Source organism: Mycetomoellerius zeteki, unplaced genomic scaffold, assembly GCF_001594055.1.
Source record: "Mycetomoellerius zeteki isolate Tzet28-1 unplaced genomic scaffold, Tzet1.0 scaffold112, whole genome shotgun sequence".
Classification (NCBI taxonomy): domain Eukaryota; kingdom Metazoa; phylum Arthropoda; class Insecta; order Hymenoptera; family Formicidae; genus Mycetomoellerius; species Mycetomoellerius zeteki.
The window spans coordinates 225718-250940 of NW_017256040.1; the positions used below are offsets into that span (position 1 = coordinate 225718).

Here is a 25223-nt window from a genome sequence, read left to right on the forward strand (position 1 = left end):
AATGAGTCGTAATGTCGTCTACCATTTTGCAATTTTCACAACAGTTAACAAGATATTAATTACTAAAAATTGCTGAAAATTGGTCTTCAATAATTTTTTACTCAAATACTATCAATTTTACAGAAAAAGTGCAAGAGATAAAAATTGTTTATTTTCTTCTCATGGAAATCTAAGAATTTTTTTAGAATTTTTTATCAACATTTTAGTACTGCATTTTCTTATTTTTACCAACGTAAGAAAATACGGTATTAAAAAATTCTGAAAAAATTCTTAGAGCTCTATGAGAAGAAAATAAACAATTTTTGTCTCTTACAGTTCTTCTATAAAGTTGATTTTTTAGTATTTGAGTAAAAAATTATTGAAGATCAATTTTCGACAATTTTTAGTAATTAATATCTTGTTAACTATTGCCAAAATTATAAAATGGTACAGGACTTTTCGACTCAGTTTAGTCCGTTCTACCTGCCCATGAAATACTTGGCGATTGTTTAGGACACCCTGTATATGTATATATAGTGTATATATGTATATATATATGTACATATACACTATATATACATATACAATTATACATATATATATATATATGAATAATTGTGTTACTACTGTTTAATTCTAAACAATCAGGAAACCAATTTTAATTACATAACAGTTATGTTAATTACATACATATAGTATATGACCAAGCTAATAAGGTACATACTTTTTTATATTTACGATCCGTTCGTTTTATAATTCTTATACTACACAACACACACACACACACACACACACACACACACACACACACGTATGTATATGTGTATATACACTGCTCAAAAAAATTATGACATAGAAAAATTGTGGGCATAAATCGGCCAACTTTGACTAACGATAACTTTGCGAAAAATTATCGTAGGATAATATTTCTTTCTAAATTAAAGCTTAAAATCTCTACTTTAAGAGCTATTGCTAGATTTTAAGTTTGATGCACCCCTGCCACTGTAACTCTAAAAAAGGATATATTTGTCATATTGAAAATCGCCAAGTTTGACGGAATGCACGGACTTGTAAAATTTTTTTTGGGGATGCCATTTGCAACGGCATAAAGTTCGAACTTTCTTCTTTAATTAAAAAAAAATGAGTCGCTGCGATTTTTTTTCGCAAAGTTACAACACTTTAAAGTTATCCTTGCATTTTTTTATATACATGTACTATCGATATTACCTGCATTACCGGATATGCACCACGACGAGGTTGCTGAATGGATTTTGCACGTTTCTGCGTGTGTAGATTTTATATATCGTGTTTCTGCGTAAATTTCAATAATGCGTGTTACCTCCGCGTTGCTCGATTACTTGCAGTCAATTCCTCTTATTAATGCAGGCCCTAATTTCTCCCTGTGGAATGTCATTTCAGATTTGTATTAGATAATGAGTCAAAGATTATAAGGAATTTGGCAAGATAGCTTGTGAATCTCAAGAGAAATCACAAGCTCTAGTACAAATCTGGAATGATATTCCACAGGGAGAAATTAGGGCCTGCATTAATAAGAGGAATCGATTGCAAGCAGGAATCGACGCGGAGATAACACGCGTTATTGAAATTTACACGCAGAAACGCGATGTGCAAAATCTACACACGCACACACACAACATGCAAAATCTATCCAGCAACCTCGTCGTGGTGTATATCCGGTAATGCAGTTAATGTCGATAGTATATATAAAAAAATACAAGGGTAATTTTAAAGTGCTGTAACTTTGCGAAAAAAAAAAAAATCGCAGCGACTCGCCCCCCCCTTTTCTTTTTTTTTTTTTTTTTTTTTTAGGAAAGTTCGAACTTTATGCCGCTGTAAACGGCATTCCCCCAAAAAATTTTATAAAGTTCGTGCATTCCGTTAAATTTTGTAATTTTTAACATGACAAACATACCCACATATTTTTTAGAGTTACAGTGGCAGGGGTGAATCAAATTTAAAATTTGGCCATAGCATCTTAAAGTAGAGATTTCAAGCTTTTATTTAAAAAGAAAAAACGTAATCTTACGATAATTTTTCACAAAATTATCGTTAGTCAAAGTTAGTCAATTTTTGCCCACAATTTTTCTATGCTATAATTTTTTTGTGCAGTGTACATATATGTGTGTACATACATATTATATTTAATAAAAAAATTTTTTAAGGTAAGAATCATTGCTTTTTTAAAATATATATTTGATATCTAAAAATTACATTAATATACAAACTTCTAATGAAGAAAGATATAAATAAGTGCAAATAAAATTATAAAAATCCTTCCTGAATTCTTTTTATAAGTAATCAATTTAAATTAGTTAATATTATAATAGTTATTATTTCATTTTCTTTTCAGAAATGAAAAACCAACACAGACGTGTGTAAAAAATGAACTGTCTATAGATGAATGTACGGATTCTACGTTGGTTTCAATTTTCGTTAAAGAAGAAAAATATATAAAGCAAGAAGATTGCAGTGTTCCAAACAAAGATGTGAGTTTGAGATATAATCCTTCCGAAGATCCACTGACGCAAAAAGAACCTGAAAAAGCTGCAAACAGAGGAATTACTCATCAGAATTATTCAGGCATGAAAAAACAATTCACCAGACAAACGTTTTATAAGTGTAGCATATGTACGAAGCTTTTTAGATCAAAGAACTTGTTTGAAGGTCATTTAGTGGCACATAGTGACGCTCGACCCTATCAATGCGACGTCTGTGGCAAGTGTTTCAAAAGAATCAATACTTTAGCGGTACACAAGCGAATTCATACTCATGAGAAAAACTTTGTGTGCGATGTGTGCGGTCATGCGTTTGTACAAGCCTCTCAGTTAGCTACTCATTACAAGCGTCACTTCGAAAAGTATACGACACACTGTGAGATTTGCAATAAGGGCTTCTTCACGAACGCCGAGCTCCATGGACACATGAATGTGAAGCATGGCGCCAAGGAACACGTATGTACTGCTTGCAACAAGTCTTTTCCCAATAATCACACCTTGGCGCGCCACTTGAAAATTCATGATCCGAACTTCAAACCGGTGAAGCACCAATGTGAGTTCTGCGGCAAGATATTCGCTTATAAGAACTCGTTGGTAGTTCACGTCAAGTCTCACACTGGCGAGAACAAATACGACTGTCATTTGTGTGGTAAATCCGTCTCATCTAAAGGATCCCTTCAGGACCATTTGCGTCTTCATGGCGGGGAGAAGTCCCTGGTCTGCGATGTTTGCGGCAAGGCTTTTCACAAAAGAACGACATTGGTCGTACATAAAAGAACTCATACCGGTGAGAAACCGTATTCGTGCGATACTTGCGGAAAATCTTTTACGCAACATTCGACTCTCGTTATACATAAACGATATCACACCGGTGAGAGACCATATCAGTGTAGTTATTGCAGCAAATCATTTGTGTCTAGGGGATTGCTTAATGCTCATAATAAAGTACACATGGTTAACGAAATGATGATGCAATCGACATAGTCATACAATGTGTATCTGTTTCTATTATACTGTGTCAGTTGCGTCTTGTGTTTAAAACATTGTGTATAGTGATATTATCAGACTTACGTGGATTCAAACGATGAAATAAAATGGAACGATATTAATAAACGCCGTATTCTATCATTTATTTTGACGATGCTCGTCCACAGTGCTATGTGATCAAATATTTTAATGTTAATACTTTTTGCGGGAATCGTAATATGGTATCATATGATATCTGACATATCTTAATATACTTATTGATCTCTTATTTTTATTTTTTTTATTGATTTACTGAAGTGCTATTTATAATGTATTAAAGCTTCTATCTACTCATTGCAGGCATCTTGGATTGTGGCGTCAGAAAAGTGAAAAAATATCTAACAAAAACTTTTGTAAATTATATTAATACGTATTTTTTAATAAAACATTCGCAATTGATAGAACAGATTTATGAAATAGAAAACTTGTGTTCTAGTAATTAATAAATAACCATAAACTTGCAATTGAATTAGATAAAAAATGAAACAAACTGTATGTCGAATTGATATCAATTTAGATAAATATGATTTTCTTCCGAAAAAGAAGTTTTCCGAATATTTTATAAGTATATCAAATTCAAATTTGGTTTTATTGAAAAATGAATGACTGAAATTTTATTATGTTTTCGCGCTTCTGATATCAGTTGAATTCTGAGGGTCCGTTATCCGTGATTAGGAACCTTAAACAAATGAATTTCATTAAAAAATGTATTGCAATTTTTTCTATGATTCTGACATGAAGTTTTCTCTTTAGCTTTGACAGACGACGTATTATAAAGTGGATTATTATTATAAGAAGTTAATGTATTTACATAAAAAATGATTGAACAAAATCGTAAATATGGTCATACCGATAGAATAACAAACAGAAATATCAGGAAAGATATATATAACATTGTTTATTTTATACGGATTGCAGTAAAAGCTATAATAATTGATTTTTTTATATTGAATATATTCCTGCGTGGTGTATTATTAATATAAATAAGAATGTATTATTAATACAAAAAAAGTATTATTCAGATTTATGACTTTATCAAAAGCTGTTTCATCATATCGCTTTTTTCATATTTCAAATGTCTATTGTTAGATATAATATGACAAACTATATATAGATATAATATGACGATTATGATTATTTTTTAACCAAATTATCTAATTTATCACGTAATAAAACTGCAAATTTGTGCAAGCTCAGAAATTTTACTTACAGGAGTAGAAATAATTTGCTAGACAACGAGACCAGATGATAATGAAAGAAAGATCGTTACCATATAACAAGGATATTCGATACTGATATCCCCCTGAATTTTTCCATTTCAGGTACAACCAGCTACAGTTTCCTGAAGACTATTACCCGATGTTCTCTAAACTTGATCTGGTGAAGAAGAATGGCGAACCTGCGAAGTCCTTGTCGAAATGCCCGGATCTGGTGGACGCCACTGACGAGACAGCAGTTTCAACAAATCCCGAACAAGACGTCATAAAACAGGAAGTAAAGTACGATGAGGATGACGAGGAAGATCTTCCTTTGGCGTATCACTGTAAACTCTGCGGTGTCTTCTTTGCCTCGCAGTCTTTATTGGATAATCATGAGATCGAGCACAAAGGTAAGCGGAAGAATACGTGTGCCCAATGCGGCCGGATCTTCAGAACTGGTATCAGTCTTCGCAAACACATGAAGACGCATTCGGTACGTAAAAGCAGTCGCAAAAGCAACTCTTCAGGAGTGAGCGATCGTTTCGTATCATTGAAAAAGGTGAAAAAAGAAAAGCCTGAGCTGGAATTTCTTTGCAAAACTTGTAACAAAGTTTTCCGACACAAGAGCAACTATCAGAAACATTTATTGCGCCACACAGTAGGCGATCTCCCTTGCAAACATTGTCCCAAAAAATTTCGGTTGTTTCGTGACTTAACGAGGCACGAGAAGACGCATTTCCTACCGAGTTATATGTGCAAGGAGTGCGATTACGAAACTACTGTTCTGGCGGCTTTGAGCATCCATATGACGCGACACATGGACAAAGCGGATCTGCCATTCAAATGCAATGAATGCGACAAACGTTTTCGTAAGAAGCTCGATCTTCAGGAACACTATAACATTCACTCGGGCGAGAAGCCGTTTGTCTGTCAGCTCTGTAATAATGCCTTCTACTTGAGACGACAGCTTTCCGCACACTGCAGACGCACGCATCCTGAGCTGAAGGCCAACAAAGTGACTAGCACTGCTTGTGACATTTGTGGCCGCGTACTTGCCACGAAGAGATCACTCTTCCGACACAAAGAAAGCCACAATCCGACGAAGCTGTATCTCTGCGATTACTGCGGAAAGAGTCTCAGTAGCGCTGAGCATTTGAAGAAGCACAGGCGGATCCATACCGGGGAAAAACCTTATGTCTGCGACATCTGTGGAAAGGGTTTCACCGATTCCGAAAATCTGAGAATGCACAGGAGAGTACATACGGGGGAGAAGCCGTACAAATGTGACCAGTGTCCGAAAGCATTCTCACAGAGATCGACGTTGACTATTCACAAACGCGGACATACCGGGGAACGACCTTATGTGTGCCAGATATGCCATCGTGGATTCTCTTGCCAGGGCAACTTAACGGCCCATCAGAAGTCTACGTGTGTTTAAGAACTTTGACTTGTTTATGAATGACTTGTTGATGACGCGATTTTCATTAACGATCACATTTAACGATAACAACAGTGCGATAGTATGTGCTTACGCGTTGTTGCTTATATATCGTAACAACAGAGCAGACAGAAATTCTGAAAGAAGTTTTGAATTATTATAGATTATATATTATCTACCACTACGTTGATGTTGGATAATGTCGAGCGTTGTACTCACGATGTTGATCCCGATACTTCTCGATAAATCTCTACAATATCTTTTGTACACTGATTGTAACGTTTGCGTAAACCGTGCGACGCTCAAGAGACAAAATAACACGCGATATTTGTCCGTTCGGTTTTTCATAAATTATACGATTATACATTTGTACTATCGTGCTCAAAGTGTTCCGTTACGAATATTGTTGTTCTATTTTTTCAGTGTAGATAAGGTAACTTGTAAGCCGAATAATGCCAATGTTGTTGAACGAATTCGTTTTCTTTTCCTTATTTTTCTCTTTTCTTTTCTAGAGTTTCTTTCTAAGACGAGACCTCAGACTTACTCGTATGAATGTGGATAAATGCATCGATAAATTTATGTTATCATTGATATTCGTTATTATACGTTTAATAAAATAACTCATACATAAAAAAGTGTTTGTAACTTCGAAATTATTTTATCTTTGTCGATTGTTCCTTGATCTTGAAGTAAGAGAGCGTCATTATTTCCAACGTCTGTATAAATTGGCAAATTAGTCCTTGGGTCATTTTCATGAAGAAACTTCGGATGAAGAAGAGAAAGTATCAATGTCATGTGTATGTATTAATGTCTTGACTATATGGCTACGTTTAAATATGAATGCTGAAAAATTATTGTTGTTGCTTACAGAATTCTCGAATTCGGAGAGTTGATGGGGGAACGTTTCAAGAATGAGTTTAGCGAAGAAAAATCCAAGATGTACAATTATTCGCTAGAAATAGAATCGAATTCAACGATAGGAAACTTGATAATCGAACAAAAGAAGAAAAAAAAAACAATATTGAAGAAAGCACGTGATGAAAATGTCAGAAATACTACGATTAATACTGAAAACGAAAAAGAAAAGTGTGCATGCGATATACGAATGTCATATATGCTGCCATGCGACTTCTGGTATGTAGATATAAAGAACACATAGTGAAGCATAGCAATGTACATCCTTGCACGATTTGTGAGAGAACCTTCAAACGCTAATAGGATATGAATAATCACACGTAAATCCACAGTGATGTTACATATACTTGTAATCTATGTGGCTTGATTTCGAGTGTTTTGTTTGATGCCGATATTTGACGAGTGCACAAGCACGACTTTCGACGTTGCGAACAAGATTGTGCTGCATCAAAGGATTTATGTCGAATTATAATTTTGAGGATTACAACTATCACAAGGTGAGTTAGCGAAGAACTTGGTACCAAAAACTTCGTTTGCGATTATTGTAGCTTACTTGCAGAAATCATACCTGGTTGCACACAAACATATGATTCATAGAATTCAGAAGTCCGCGCCAAAATAATATCAGTGCAATCGCAGGTGGAACTTTATCTTGGAGCTCAGATAAAGTTCCACCTGCTCTTTGCAATCACATGAGTCTGCACTTGCAGAAGTTCTTGCGCCCAGTACGATAATATTAGCGTCGAGTCAAACATTAGAGCGACATGAACGTATACATACTGGCGAACAACTCTACCAGTGCATGTTATGCTCGAAAACTTTCGCGAGATACGCACATGTCAAAATGAATAAACTTATTTACACAGGCGAAAAACCATACAAATGTGATATCTGCCAACAATATTTCATGCAACATAATAGCATGATGGCACATCGTTGCAAACGACATCCCGACGTCAACATTCCAATGTTATCGGCCACCCCCGTTGCTGCTCAGTTGATTTGAATTGATTTGAAAGCCAAACTATTAGCGAATTTGTTTAAACACACTCAGTGTGCATTGGTGCATATAAAAGCCATAAATTAACGTAAAGATATGTATTTAATATAAATATAAAATAGATTAAACACCGTGAAATCTTCAATATATTTTATTATGCTGTCAAGTAAAATATGCAGTTTATAATTCGAAATATTTGCATTTCACTTTTACATCCAAATTAAATTAGTGTATAACGATTGTAATATGTATTAGTGCGCATTTGTGCGCCCAACTGAATTCGCTGTAAGTAGATGGTACGACATACTTACGAATTCGTTGGAATGGTAATTGTTGAAATAATTATTTTGAATGTGTGTAGATACTGTATAGTATTTAAAAAATTATATAGAAATATTCTCTTAAGAAATATTAAGTCAAACAAAGCTTATAATTTTGTTTCTATCCTAATATACTTAAATATTTAATCGCTCAATCTTTCGAAATTGTAAAATATCAATAATATCAAACATACCATTAAATGATTTTACTAGTATTTTATTGAACATTACAACACACTGATTATGGAAGACTCTTGATTTTAGTAGTTATGGTAGACAATGTATATTTCGTGTTTGTACTGATTGTAATTAATGGATGTTTTAGGGAACGATGGATTACAGTGTGGGATAGTGATATATGTTGGAATGTATTTAACGCGATAGAGATTACTTCTAAAGAAAGTGCGAGGAAACGTCATAGCCCAGCAAAAGGAGACAGAAAGAAAAAAAATCAACGAATAATAAAAAAGAACAGAAGAAGAACTTCAAATAGAAAAAGAAACAGACAAAGGGAGCAAACAATCGAGACAATTACAGTACAAGAACCGGGTATACAAAATCAAGCATCCGATTTGTAAGAAAGTATTGAAAGTGTCGAGAAGAAGTAATAAGTTCTATCAGTGTATTCTTACGCATGCCAGTATCAGGCTATACAACTGCTATATCTGCCGTGAAGACTTTACTCAATGATCTAGCCTCTTTCGACATAGAAAAAATCATCCCGGTCTTCTTTCACTCTACATGTTGCAGATTCCCATTGCTGGTTTAGCTAAAAATGTTTTACAGAGAGAAGCTCGAGAAACTATAATGAAACTAATGAATGGTTTATTAGACGATGCTTTAATATATCGTTACCTGTACAAAAGGCATTTAATCTACAAATTTATAATAGTGTTTGAACACATTTCTAAAAAAAATATGTTTGATAATTTGTGAGAATATAAACATACTGTGAATATTAGAGATGCATCGGATTATCCGGTGTTCGGTACTTTTATATATCCGATTGGATAGCCGGGTATCATTAGTATCTGGCAATATATATATATATATATATCTCCGACTAAAATTTTATATTAAAAGTTTGCGTCGTTGATGCAGTATTCTATTCTTTTCAGCTGAACTTTTTGCGCAGTTCAGCTTTCCTTATTTTCTTTTTACGTTGGGGAGATAAAGGAAAAAGATGAACTGTGCAAAAAGTTCAGCTAAGGTTGCATTTGGGCAGCGCGATATCAACAGCAGTGCTATTGTCATTCTATTTTTAATCATTAAAATGTACCAACCTAAAATTATTGCTGTTTTTCCTTGCTTCCTTTTTTTTAGAATTCTGGAAAATTTATAACGGATATTCGAAAAATATCTGGTATCCATATGTATCATAATTAAAACCTAACCTATCGACGATTTTTCTTTGTTGCAAGTGCGTTTAATTTTATTTTTAGTTTAATTTTAGTTTTTAATAAATGTAAAAAATATTTTATTCTAGAGGTCTGTTTGGTTATTTGTATGTGTAAGATGAAAAGTTAACTTGAAATCATGCAAAGGATACGTACAAAATAACATTTGCGATGTATTAATTGAGTGTATTAATTGAGATATATAAAACGAGTCTTTATAGCGATAGATTATAAGACGAAAGACTGATTTTATTTACACTATTACTTTCAATTATTTAAATTATTCGGGACATACGTTCTGTATATAAATATCTTTCATGAATACAAAGTATAAATATTTAGTATAGCTAAATATTTATCTGAAATGGCTGAAATATATATGTTAATAATGCTTGATTAATAATAAGATATGTATAAGTGTATACATATATATAAAATTTCGTATTATGAATAATTGTTTGGATAATCGTTTGTAACTAAACAAACACTGATAAATAAAAAAGATTGTATTTTTGCAAGATTTATTTATATAATCAATTAAGTGCATTAATATTATTACTAGCATAATATTAAATAATATTGTGCACGGAAAAAGATGATGTAGTAACAGCATATTAGATCTTATTGAAAATAATCTTAAATTCAATAACAGTATTAATGAAATAAATACATATTTGTTTTATTAAAGACTAATGCTGTTAATACATCATTTTTTTCATTTATTTTATGGATAATATTCTTATTGCATAATAGTTAACTTTATTTTGTGCAAGAAAAAAATATTTTCCACAATTTTTTACATTTTTTTGAAGCAAGTTTACTTTCTTGCATTTATTTCAGACTCATTGCATCTCTCTGGATATAATGGAATACAAGTGCGTGTAAAAATTTTATATAAAAAATATTAAAATTTGGTAAAAATGTACGTAATTTTCTAGTGCTATTCCTACGAAAATTTTCTAGCAACTGATGAAATTGATGGTGATATCCACAATGTAACAACACAGTGAGATTTATTTTATAATATATATAAAGGCTAAGGAGTTTTTTTATATCACACTTAGCTACCTGCTGTTTGAACATATGATTAAAACAAATATTAATACTTTATACACTGACACGATTTATCCCTGTTTCAGGGAAAAGCCTATCATCAGGCAGACAGGAAGGCAATACCAAAAAGGACCTGTTCGTTTTGTCTCCATTTTGTTGGACTCGTGGAAACCTGTTCAAAGTGAAACTAATTCTACAACTGAAAAACTTAAACCCGTTACAATACAATGTCAAAATGTATCAAATGAATCGATTAATGTAGATTTGTCATTAGATTCACAGAATTCATCTACAACAACTACCAAAGGCATCAATATTTCAATTCACAATGTTCGATCTTTGTTGAATGCGAAATCATCACAAACCTCCGGTTCTCCGAATTCACACAAAGAAATCACCGGAGTAGATGAAGTCATGGAAGAGATAAAAAACACGTGTCCATTTTGCGAGAAGCATTTTAACAATGCAAAACAAGTTGAGCAACATGTCAAATATGCACATCGTAAACCACATCAATGCGACAGGTGCAAAAGAACTTGTTATACGCCAAGGGCACTGGAGGCGCACAAAAGAATACACCGGCCGGACTATTTCTTTGAGTGCGAAATCTGTAATGTGAAGTACAAAAGTGAAGATGGACTAAAAAGACATTACATTCGCGCTCATAGCGATTATGAATCGAGGTACGTTTGTGAACATTGTGGTCGTAGTTATAAGCTGAAGATCGATCTAACGCATCATATGAAAAGAACCCACGTATCGGATCTACAAATCTGCCGCTTTTGCGGCAAAAAGGTCAAGGACGTCAAAGGCCACGAGTGGCGGCATCAGAAACGAAATCGTGAGATCAAGTATGAATATCCATGTCACTTGTGCCGTAAAAAGTTCCATCATAGAAGTAGACTGGACAACCATCTGATGTTGCATAAAAAAGGTTTTAAATGTGAGATTTGTGGCAAAGAGTACAGTGGTACTCGCGAACTCACGAGTCATAAACGTTTCAAACACGGCCAGATAAACATCTCCACTTGTATTCTGTGCCAAAAAACGTTCTTGTCCATTAGCAATTTTTATCAGCATGTGCTCACCCATGCCAGCATACGGCCATATAAATGCGATGTCTGCGAAAAGGACTTTACGCAACGCTCCAGTCTACTGAGACATAGAAAGCATCATCCTGGACCATTACCGCCGTTATCATCGTCCCATCCGCAAATAGCCGAGCTCGCCAGGAATTACCTTGAAAAGATTAAAAATGACCATATCAATAAGAGTTTCGTATTGGATTCACAATCGATTGACGATTGATGTTAACAAAGGATTATAAAGTGATATCTTGAAGTTATTAAAAGGAATGTATAAAACATATGACATATGAACTATATATTAGAATATACGATTCATACAAATAAGTTTTTTCGATTGTATCTTCTGTACGAACAATGCATATTTACATGATGTTACTTTTGCCTTTTCTAAAGAAAAAGACTGATACATTTATGCACATTTATAGAAATATATATATTCTTAATATTATTGTTTTCTTTTAGAAAATAGTATTGGATATATGTTTGATGTACAGTGTCCGGTCGAATAACATGTGAAAGCAGGCACGACGTGATTCCTTAAAATATATTAAAAAATATACAATAAAATTTTTCGATTAATTCTGTTTAGTTTTCAAGAAAATCGAATTTGAAAATCCGCTGCGTACATATGCTGTTACGGCTAAACTATAGTTTATCGAGCAATATATATCGCGTATAGTATTTATAAACAACACTTTACAAGCTACGATGTCAAACACTCGTGTCAATTTTCATTCAAATATCATGACGATGAGTTATACGTCACTCGACAAACCATAGCTTAGCCGTAACAGCATATGTACGCAGCGAATTTTCAAACTTGATTTTCTTGAAAACTAAACAGAAAATCGAAAAATTTTATTCTATATATTTTTTTAATTTTTTTTATAAGGAATCACGTCGTGCTCGCTTTTACATGTTATTCCATCGGACCCTATATGTTTTCGTATACACTAATTGAAATGTTATTACATCAGAAAGAAATCTCTACATTAATATTTATGTATTATGCAAAATAAAAATTTTGCAAAATAATCAACATCAAAAATATTCAACAAGAATTTCTATTTTATGTGAATATTGTCAAACTATAAGATTTAATATAAACTATACAATAAACACAACGATTTAATATACAAATAAAATTATATTTAAAAATGTTTTTTACTTAATTATATTATTTGAAATTTCAGAACACGGAGTATTTTTATTTTTTGACTTAAATTATAATTTTTATTTAAATACGTATTATTGCCGTAAAATAATAAATCATAGAATTAATTATTAATTACACGTATGAAAATACTGCAAGCATTACTTTGTATAAAGAAATACATACAAACTATATAATAATTGAATCTGTTTAATAAATATTTACAATTTGAATTTTTATGTTTAACATAGTTATTTTGATTATAGAAAAAATTTGTGATTTGCGAATAATTTATATTTTCTGATGAAATTTCCTTAGATTTTTATTTTTGCTATATATAGGTAAGCTTTACTTTTATAAATATTTAGTATTTTCTACTAATAGTATTGTAGTTTTGAATTAATTTCGAAGAATACATTTTTTAAGAATGATTTCGAATACGGAAATATTTTGTACAGGAAAGAATTTTTTTTTTATTTTATATGTACAAATTTACATTTAAGTAATTTTATAGCAATCGTGATTTGTTAAATAGCGATACATTAAATTATATTTTCTTTTATTTATTAAATTTATTAATGTTTCAAGAGTCGACGAATTATTGTGTTAAACGATTGTATATGTATATCAAAGATAAAACATGTTACAAAAAGAGTCCAAGAATCTTCCAAAATTAGGAAGACTAAAGTTTCAAAGGACGATTAAATAAAAGAAAACTATTTTTTTATTTAATCGTATGTTAAAACTTTATATATATTATACTTTATATATATATAACTGTATTAAACCTATAATATATATGTATATAAATATATAATATATGCTATATAATATTAAGTAATTTTCTTGGAGAATATTTGAAGAACAAGGATTAAACTGTAATGAGAGTGGACCGAATTCATCGAATATTAAACATTTTACCAATATATATTTTGCAGATTAAGATTTTAAAAGTCATTAAGCTTATCATGACGAATAAAATTTGCTCGAGCAGTTTAACAAAGTTTTAGCTACGATTGTAGTAAAGGATTGTAAATCTAAGATATGATATCCTTATGCGTGCAATCGATTGATTAGCATTTATTGTTTCTATGTGATCAATTCATAAGATTGAAATTTCTCAAGAAGATGAACTGTCAAAAGTGCAAAATTTATTTTGTTGAAGAAAACTTGTAAGTTGATGGATAATCATTTGCTGATCTTCCATCGTTAGAATTGTGTTCAGAAATGTAAACATCTGATGAAGCGTCACAAACGTCATGACATGGAATGCAGGATATAAAGCAAGACGACTTTATCTACTCTTGCAAATCGACTCACGTTGTGACATTTGCGATGTGAATTTTATGCAGCGATCTATATTTCACGAGGCGTGGAAAGAATCTTCACAGATTCTGATTGCCATCTGTTTTGAAAGTGTATTTTATTTAGAATGATTTACGATTCTTTAATTTAATTTTGTTTTTTTAAATTGTTAATACAGAAGTAAATACACAAGAATGCAGATGTTGCACTTTTGGTATATATTGATTATTTAATTACAATATCTGGACTTTAAAGGCATTATTCAAAAGGAAAGCTAATTAAATAATGTGTTACATATTGTGATTATTTTGAAAATGTTTTAACAATGATTTTTGTTTATTTAATATCAAGATTATTGTGCATATATTTTTATAATGCAATGCATGATAAAATTAACAATACAGTTTTAATTGTACAGAAGAAAAATTTAACTTTTTAATATAAATTAAATGAAATAAATATATATATATATAATCTAAATAAATATTATACATTATACATCTTATTATAAAGCTTATTTATATATTAAGGTAGTATAGTTCAACGTTTTGCGTTTTTTAAAATGTAAGTTAATTTGTCAGTTACTATTTATTGTTATAAATAGATGTTAAAACAAGTATTAGAATAATAACGAATATTTATATCTAAGAAAGTATCTCTGTAAAAGCAGTAGAAAAAAGTTATTTTTATAGAATTCAGCTTTGCTTCTTTATTGAAACTTTTAACTGAAGTTGCACCATGCATGCTCGCGTGCAACCAGCACGTCCATATCCTCATTATACTAACGAATAAAAATCGACTGACTGATTTTTATAATTTTTTTAGGTCCGATCAGCTAGATCCACTCTCGTCAACTTTTCTGATAGTAAAACTGGAAGACGATTATTTTCGCATCCCAAAGTCATTGAGCGTGTTTATGATGAAAGAACCTCCGCCTATCGAAGAAAATAGTTCCAAAGCTGAGTCGAAAGAAAATGAAGTAAAAACGGAAAAAGATAATCCTGAAGAGAAAGATCAAGAACGCGTTGAGACTAGAAAGAAAAATAAGGTAGCCGTCGATGATTTGGATGATTTGGACGATTTGGATGATGCTCCTTTGGACTTTAGGAAACGGCGCAAAGATGAACTCTCGAAAACGCGATCCGGTAAACACACGACTAGTCCAAAAAAAAAGTCGCATATCTGCCAGATTTGTTATATTACGTTTGATCGCAAGAGCAAACTCACCAGTCATATGTTCAAGCATAGCAATTCCCGTCCGCACAAATGCACAATCTGCTCCAAGGGCTTCAAGACTAGTGCGTATCTTTCTAGGCATATGGAAATTCACGACGAGCCCGCGCAGCTTCATGCGTGCACCCTGTGCGAATTTAAAGCGCGCACGAAACCGTATTTGAAGATACATTATATTCGCAAGCATACCGAGGACTACAACTACAGCTGCGAACAATGCGGCAAGATGTTCAAGGTACAATCCGACTATACAACGCATATGAAGGATCACGATACAGAATCCTGTGTTTGCGACATATGCGGCACATCTTATCCCAGCAAAAGTTCCTTGTATTTCCACAAGCATTACAAGCACAAGACGAAGGTTAAGGAGTTTGAGTGCCAAGTTTGCAGAAAGCGCTTTAAGACCCAGAAAAATCTTGACAGTCACGCTGAGCTGCATAAGATGAAGTACGTTTGCGAGCAGTGTGGTATGGAATTCAAGTTCAAATACGGTCTCACGAAGCACCTCAGGACACATTCGGGAGAAAAGTCGTATCTCTGCGCAATATGCGGCAAAACCTTCGGCTGCCTCAGTTCACAAAAGATTCATCTGTTGACTCACGTTGGCGAGCGACCTTACGTTTGCGATATTTGCGGTCAGAGCTTTACTCAACGATCGCCAATGATGTTGCACCGTAAAAAGCATCCTGGTGTACATCCACCGCCTCCACCTATTAAAATTACGAATCTCCTGCACGGCGTGCAAGACAAAATTGTTGTAAATAAAAGTGCCAAGTGATTCGTGTGTATAAACAACAGATGAATATGTGATATAAAGAGAGTGACCTTATGGTTCTCTAATATACATATATAATCTCTAAAAGCGCGTGATGTGCAAACAGATGATTTTTTAATATTATGTCAATGACGATACGTTTATAATGTAACGCAGTTTGGACAATCTCGTCTACATCAAAGGCGATATATTATTATCTTGTGACATGTAAATTTTAAAATTGGAGGATCCTTTTCTTGATAGTACATGCTGCTATACTGGTATGTTGACTTTGCATTTAAATTTGTTGATAAATTTACTTGAAAATAAGTTACAAATTGATACTATATCAGGTTTATCAGATTTACGATTAAATTCTGACATTCTGCATTCAAATATTTATTTACTCTGATTAAATTTTGAATATTCGAAGATTGTAATTATGGAATTACAAAATTATTCTGTTATTTTTTAATTTTTCTTTTGAAACTTTTAATATATTCGTATTATGATTTACAATAAATCTGTTGACAATATAAATAGAAAAAATGATGCCTATGTTAATCTAATATTAGATATAATTTTTTTCCTATATTATACTCTATCTTGAATTTGTTTATTGTATAATTACATTTCATTTTTATATCGAAGTCTTCCAATTTTGTTTATGAATCGAGTTTAATGAAAAATATGTCACCATCTTTGCAATATCAAATTCAATATCTTTTGAAATATGATAACATATTTACTATAATTCTTGTATTCTCTATTTTTAATACTTTGACTAACAAGTAAGATTGTGATATATTTTCATTAACAATAAATTCTATTTTTCATAGAATAATAATTTTTTTTTATATTCACTGCAGCATAAAGGCATACACTATATCTTTTGACATTTCATGTAATAAATTTATCCGTGTGTGTAATTTAAATTGGTGATGAGAATGTTATCCTCTATTCAGTTTTTTTTAATAGAAATTTATTTTGAAAAAGTTATCGAAAATATGATTTTATGATAATAATCCTCGCCATGCTCGCTTTTGATAGCGAATTTTTATCATATGGGATGATGCAATGTACAGTATAAAATTGATGTAAAATACTAAATAAATACATATGTTTTTAGTAAATGAATGTATTCACATTTTCCACGATTAAAATATATATTGATGAATCCGTTTTTTTTTTTTAAATTAAATATAATGAAACAACATAATAAAATATAATATACAGGGTGTTTTACAATTAATGATTAAACTCTTGCATAGAGACAAAATGGATTAAACTGAATAGAAAAGTCCTCTTATCATTTTACAATTTTTGGGCGGACGGACACAAGATACAGTTGGCGATTTTTAAAAATTAATATCTCATCAATCATGTGAAAATTGCAAAATGATAAAGGACTTTTCTATTTAGTTTTGTCCATTCTGTCGATATGCGAGAGAGTAATCATTAATTATCAGTCAACCTGTATTATAATTATTAAATAGTAGTTGTATTTTTAATAATAGAAAACAACTCTTTTGCTGCTGTGATGAATGTTTTTAAAAATATTTAAAAATATTAAAAAAAACAATTGTTAGTTAAATATCTTTAGTTATTAGCTAATTGTAAATTATATTAATATGAAAAAATCTTTTTTAAAAAATGAGTGCGAATGGGAATATCATATAATAAAGTTAACATGTCAATGCTTCGTCAACGAATATGAATTTTATTAATAATATTAAATCAACTGAAGACTTAAGGAGAATACATTGCTTTTAAATATCACATATTCAGATATTATTAACACAAAATTGATAGACATACATTTTTAAGTAAAATAGTATAATGACAAATGTACAATGTATTTTTCATTTTATTCACATAAGGATTACTTATTAAATATAATGCGAGAAAAGTTGTAAAGATGCTCTTAATATGAAGAAAATATTGTTTTATAACAATTTACAATTTTATATTGCATTATGTTATAATGTTATATTCCTTGTTATATGTTAAATAAATATATATATTTAATGATTGTGCAAGGGGGGGGGGTGTTTTTACAGTCTCTGTATAATATTTGCGCCACTGACTTATTTTTCTTACTTTTAGGTTTATACCATGTGATTTTCTTGAACAAAATTTTCTTAAGATTCAAAGCAACCGTCAATTTTCTTTTGTACCAATATAAGATCCTTATTTCAAAGATGAAGATAAAAGTAAGAAGATAAAAGTGAGAATCATAGAATCGTCGTGTCTTTCATCATTAGTAAAAGTGGAAGCTGCTGACGAATCTGTGGAGAAGAAAATCGAAAAGACAAATTGAATCTAACATAAAAAATTTATAGTGAAAATTTAAGTTGGAAAAAATTTAAAGGAATTGCAAATAATATTTGCAGAGGTTGAAGAAGCGATATTTGCGGAAGATTCTACAGAACCAATTATTTGTTACATAAAAAGGCATGCAGTGAATGCATTCAAACGAGTACACATTTCACTATGTCATATGTAACAAGATTACAATTTTTAAAGCAAGAGGATCTCGACAGCCATATGTAGCAGCACGATAAGATTTATAATTGCCGTGTTTTAACTTGAAGAGACGTTTAGTCAACCATTTAATAAAAAATCATCGCTATATATTTATGACTTACATACGTGTACAACCTATTAAGAGGAGATGTAACTATGCGTAAGAAGTATCAGATGCACACTTACCATCATCATCTATGTTTCTTGAAAAGAAAGCAGTTATTTTATTTGTAATGGTATATTTAGTTTTGTATATACGTAATTAATAAATCTACTTGTCCAAATATTATAAGAAAAAATGTGAATTGATGATGGTTAAATAAAAAAATAGAGCTTAAACTAATTATAAACCTATTTACCTGAAACAGTTATATTTATTAAATGATTTATATATATTAAGTTATCTGAAATTCATGTTATGTTATTTTTCACTATAACTTCTAATTTATATATAATATAAGTGTAAATTTGAATTGTTACACAGTTTCAATAAATTAATTTTGTATCCTTTTAATATCCTGAAAAAAGACGTATTTTATAATGTATTATTAAATATAAAAAAAATATGAATGAATTCGTGACTTGCGAATTATATAAGAGTTCCACACGATTCAATCATATCCAAAACTTTCTTGTAGAAACATCTTTTAGACCTGGAGTAAGTAGTGATTGAGATGTTCAAATCCTAACATTACTGAAACTAATCGCTGTATTTTATATGTTTTAGAGAACAAAACTGCAGCGAGAAGATCTTGCAGATGGATGCTTCTGGTTGCTTTATTGCCGGAAAGGATTCAGTACCGATGAAACTGTGGCAGCATGCTGATGCTAATGGTAAACTGCACTATTCGTTAGTACCGATGTTAAAAGACGTCCATAAAACTGAGGAAACTACAGAGGTACTTAATGTATTATCGTTGGCCCCTATTGAAATCGAAGAAATCAAGAATCAACAGAGCAATCAGAAACTCAGCGAATGTAACGTCAGTAGTTGCATGGATTCCTTGATGCGTTTGCACAACGTAGTCATCGATAGTTACACTTGCGATAAGTGCAATATGAAATTTCCTATGCAATCTATGCTAAGTCGCCACAAAATAACACACAGTATGCATTCATGGCTTCGAGAAGGACGTCTGAAAGAAAAGTACATGCTATATTTAAAGACAAATAGTTTAAAGACGAAAGTTCGAAGACCATCCAAACAATTAAAGTTGCGTTTACAGGAAGCAAAATACGGGAGCAAATATGTATTTTACGTTTGCACCTTTTGTGATTTTGATTGTAATAGATTGGCAACTTTGGATGCGCATGTAAAAAAGAAACATAAGAAAGAAGTAGCTAAAACAAATCCTAAGAAGCTTAATTGTACGATTTGCAATTATGAATGTTTGAATAAAACTAGTCTGAATATGCACATGCGCAAGCATAGGAACAAGAATACGATGAATTTTATTTGCAACGTATGTGATTTTGAATGTAAAAGAAGCACTACTTTAGCATCTCACTTGGCACAAAATCATAAGACAACTAAGAAAAATTTGGAGGCAAGTTGTACGGAAAAAAAACGTAGAATAATGAAATGTAACTACACGTCTCTCAAGAAGACTAGTCAATCAGCTTGTTCGTACAGCAGTGGAACAGCTAAGACTACTGCGTTAATCTCGTCTGAGGATCCTAACTTAATAATTAAAACGGAAGTTAGTGTTGAAGATAACATTGAAACATCGGCGATCGCCGTTGATATTCCGAAGAAATCTAATCAAACGAAGCCATCCGTTGAAGAACATTGCGATCTTTGCGATTTTACATGTGCAAAAAAGAGCACGCTATACTCTCATAAACGCCGGCACAAGGTGGAGGACATTAATAAGGTGTACACGTGCAACGAGTGCGGGTTCAAAACTGCCAAGAAGTCGTCGCTATATTCTCATATCAAGCGAAAACACAAACAGCCACAGTCCTGCGACGGCGACGCGCAGCCGGAACTATTTTATTGCAACCAGTGCGATTACAAGAACAAGAACAAGTATGAATTGAAGATACACGTCGCGCGTAAGCACACAGATGACTTCAAGTTTTCCTGCGAAACCTGCGGTAAGAAGTTTAAGGTCAAGGGCGATCTCACAAACCATATACGTTTCAGCCACCGGGAGCAACCGGTAATTTGCGATGTTTGCGGTAAGACTTGTCTCAATAGCAACTCTTTGTACGTACACCAGAAGTTTGCACACTACAAGGCCAAGTACGAGTGTCAGATATGCAAGAGACGGATGGTCAGCCAGGAGAATCTCAACGAGCACATGCTCAGGCAGCATGAGCGCAGAGAAAACGTGGTATGCGAAGAATGCGGCAAGACGTTCTCGCGGAACAGCAGATTGAAGGTGCATATGAGGATCCACACCGGGGATAAACCATACAGTTGCACCATCTGCAGTAAGTCCTTCGCCCGTAGGACAGCTCTCAAGCAACATCTGCTCATCCACACCGGCATCAGGCCATATGTATGCGATATTTGCGGCAAAGCCTTTACTCAGAAGCCGGGTCTAATCAGTCACAGGAAGTCTCATCCAGGTTCTCATCCACCTCTGCCGCGCGTCCTTATCGACCATATTTTGAACGATGTTATGAACGGTTGACATGATGATTGATTGGTGTAAACTTTGTACGTAAGATTCCAATGAATGCACTTTTCGTACAACTGTTCGTATTTTCGTAGGACAACTGTATTCCAAAATTCACTGCCAGTGATGACATCTTACAGTGCACGTAATGTAAGCTATAGATTTTTAGCATACTGGTAATAAATTTTGGAACGTATGTAGCTAGTGTATAAAAGAAAAACATACTTGTGTTATTAATATTCATATACTATGCGAATGAGATACTTCCATTATACAAGTTTTTTATCGAGTGATATCTAGAGATAATGATACATATAACAATTTTACCACATAAGATAACTCAAGATATTATTTACAAAGAATTTTAATTGCCATATGTATATGTAAATGAATCTTACACATATTTTTTATATTAGAGAATTAAATATCAATTATATGCATTAAGTTATTTTTAAAAAATGAAATCTCTAAAATTTATTAGCTTGTTTTATTATGCATTATATTATTGTCATTTCGCTTGTTTATTCCATTAATTAAAGAAGAATTATTAAGATTTGAAATTTTTCAAAATGAAATTATATTTCATAATATAGTGTTTTATAATTGTTTATAAATTGATTGTTGAATCTCATTAGTTACTCCTGGTAATTTATTTGTTATATTTTCTTTGGAAACATTCATATTCTAAATGTATGTATGCGTAAAATAATTGTACAATTATTCGTGCTTGTAAGTACGATGAATTTATTACGAAAGGGTATTTACATTACATCTTAATATTTGAATGGTATATATTTTTTTATGTATAGCACAATATTTATATTCTATTTAATAATACCTTTATTGTATATATACAGGGTGTTCAGAAAAGGTCGAGATCCCCTTCCCCCCCGAATTTACTCAGGAGGATGACGTTTTTGAAAGAAATGTTGAGACAAAAATTGTAAGGTATAAAAAGATCTATTTATAGATCTTATCAGTTTGACCTTGGGTGGCGTCGCCAAAGTCAGGTTAAGGTCAAATCGATTTTTTAAAATTGAACACCCTATTTTTGATGTCAGAATCTAATAGCTGGTGTCAAGAGCTTTTCAAAACACTAATAAAGTTATTTTTCATTAAGTATTTTTCGAGTTATAAGGCTTGAAAGTTACAGTATATGGATAACATTTGTCAAGATCAAGGCCATTGGAGGTTATATCTTTTATTTTCATTTTTACGTAAAAATGAATTTTTAGTACAAAAATGAAAATAAGAGGAATAATCTCCAATGGCCTTGATTTTAACAAATGTTATTCAGGACATGATTCTGAACAACATTCAAGAGGTTTTAACCGTCGGTCGAACTTGCGTAATGCTAATGCCGGCGATACTGTAACTTTCAAGCTTTATGACTTGAAAAGTACTCAATGAAAAATAACTTTATTATAATGTTTTGAAAAGCTCTTGACACCAGCTATTAGATTATGGCATCAAAAATAGGGTGTTCCATTTAAAAAAATCGATTTGATCTTGACTTTGGTGCCATCCAAGGTCAAACTGATAAAATCTGTAAATAGATCTTTTTATACCTCACAATTTTTGTCTGAAACATTTCTTTCAAAACGTCATCCTCCCGAGTAAATTTGGGGTCCCTTCTTTGAATATCTAGTATATATGTATATATGTATGATTAGCTGTAATCAAATATGTAATTTAACTGTTTAACGTTACAGAATGTATAAATTACTACAAAACAGAAATTTTGCTTACCACTAGAAATAAGTATGACTATTGACTTGCTGTTGATTGTAATTTTTGAGAGATTAGAAGAAATAATTGGAAAATGATATATAAATAATTAACAAAACCACAAACTTATGTTTTGTCTGAAATGTGCACCTCATCTGTTTATATAAAAAGATCCTTTATTCTCAATTTCAAATATTAAATTTGTTTAGAAGGGTAAAAGAGATGAAATTACGAGATAAAGATTCTAAAACCATTTTCATTCGATAATAAAATTTCTAACTAACATATTGTATTATTTTCAGGGTCATAAATGGAAATGGATCTTTTCTGTATGGCAAAGAATCTATTCCGATGCAGCTGTGGAAAGTAGTTGATTTGGAAGGATGTCTCTGTTATGCCTTCCTTCCAGTAAATCATTTGTCAAAAAAAACAGAAGAGAATCAACACAATCAGAAACAGATTGTTGAAATATTGAAAATCCAAACTGATAATATGGAAAACTTAGAAATTACAAATGATAACAGTGTAATTTATACAGACGTATCGAACAATGTTTATGCAGTAAATGTTGAAAACAAGGAAGTTTTGTCGGCGGACGAGTTAGGTACGAATGAAGATCAACTTGACAATAAGAAGGAGGCCAAGCTCTATACTTGTGATAAATGCAATATTTCTTTTCCCATGATGAAGATGTTAAAGTTTCACTGGGACGTAATGCACAAACAGGATAAAGATTATGTTACGTACACCTGTAGTTTCTGTACCTTTGAAAGTAACAACAGATCGACCTTTTACTCACATGTTAACAGGAAACATTCCACGAGCCGTGTAAATAAACGAAGAAACAAGCCGCAGGAATACTTGTGTAACTTTTGCGGATTTAAATCTCCAAACCGACGACGGTTAAAAGAGCACCTCGATCGCAAACACGGAACCGAGTACAAGTATAATTGCGAGCACTGTGGAAAGAAATTCAAAGTGAAGAGCGATATGAGATTGCATGTACGTTTCAAGCACATGGAGGACCCAGTAGTATGCGATATCTGCAATAAGACCTGCTCTAACACCAATTCACTGTACGTGCATAAAAAGTGGGCGCATTTCAAACCCAAATATAAATGTGAAATCTGCAATAGGCGTATGGTCACGCAGGAGAATTTGAATCAACATATCTTGCTACAGCACGAGCGCAAAGAGAGTTTCGTGTGCGAAGAGTGCGGCAAATCTTTCAATGACAATCACCGACTGAAGCAGCATATGATGACCCACACCGGTGACCGACCGTATGACTGTCACATCTGCGGCAAAGCTTTTGCGCGTAGAACTGTTTACAGACAGCATCTGTTACTTCACACGGGAAAACGACCGTACATTTGTGATATTTGTGGGAAAGCCTTCACGCAAAAGCCTGGATTAATATGTCATCGAAAATCTCATCCTGGAGAGCACCCTCCTTTACCAGTGGTGCACATCGATCACATTCTTAACGATTTCATGAAGAAGAATTGAAAAAGTGTTCCAAACGTGGAATAATTTCACCAAGGCACTTATTAAAAAAAATAGTATAGAACTTTTCGTCACTATATATATTAACAATTTGAGATTACATTTTAGAAATTTAATTTGTAATTTTATTGGTAAATGTATATTTTAAATTACACCTCACCGATTTGAATGTCCATTATGGAACAAAATCGGAATGGATTTTGATCGAAATTATTCCGTTTTCCCCAGAAAACAATAGAAATCTAGGAAATAATTGAATAATTCCAATCGGAATCCATTCCGACTTTTTCCATGATAGGTACCCAGGGTAAAAGCCCAGGGCACCTATCATGGAAAAAAAATCGGAATAGATTCCGATCGGAATTATTCAATTATTCCCTAGATTTCTATTGTGTTTTCTAGGAAAAACGGAATTATTCTGATCGGAATTCATTCCGACATGTTCCATAATAAGTATCCA

The 25223-nt window shown here is 32.3% G+C and overlaps 3 protein-coding genes across 3 annotated transcripts in view; all 3 read left to right on the top strand.

The window, feature by feature from the left end:
* Positions 1 to 25223, top strand: part of LOC108726858 (uncharacterized) — a 76360-nt gene that overhangs the window by 26623 nt on the left and 24514 nt on the right. The gene's annotated exons all lie outside the window — the stretch shown is intronic.
* Positions 2356 to 3685, top strand: LOC108726851 (zinc finger protein OZF-like). Its single transcript, XM_018454640.1, has one exon. It carries the CDS (start codon positions 2583 to 2585, stop codon positions 3477 to 3479), a length of 897 nt encoding a protein of 298 aa, XP_018310142.1. The 5' UTR covers positions 2356 to 2582; the 3' UTR covers positions 3480 to 3685.
* LOC108726829 (zinc finger protein 184-like) lies at positions 10636 to 12186 on the top strand. The gene is made up of 2 exons (XM_018454608.1): positions 10636 to 10665; positions 10930 to 12186. The coding sequence occupies exons 1-2, from the start codon at positions 10655 to 10657 to the stop codon at positions 12149 to 12151; spliced, it is 1233 nt and encodes a 410-aa protein (XP_018310110.1). The 5' UTR covers positions 10636 to 10654; the 3' UTR covers positions 12152 to 12186.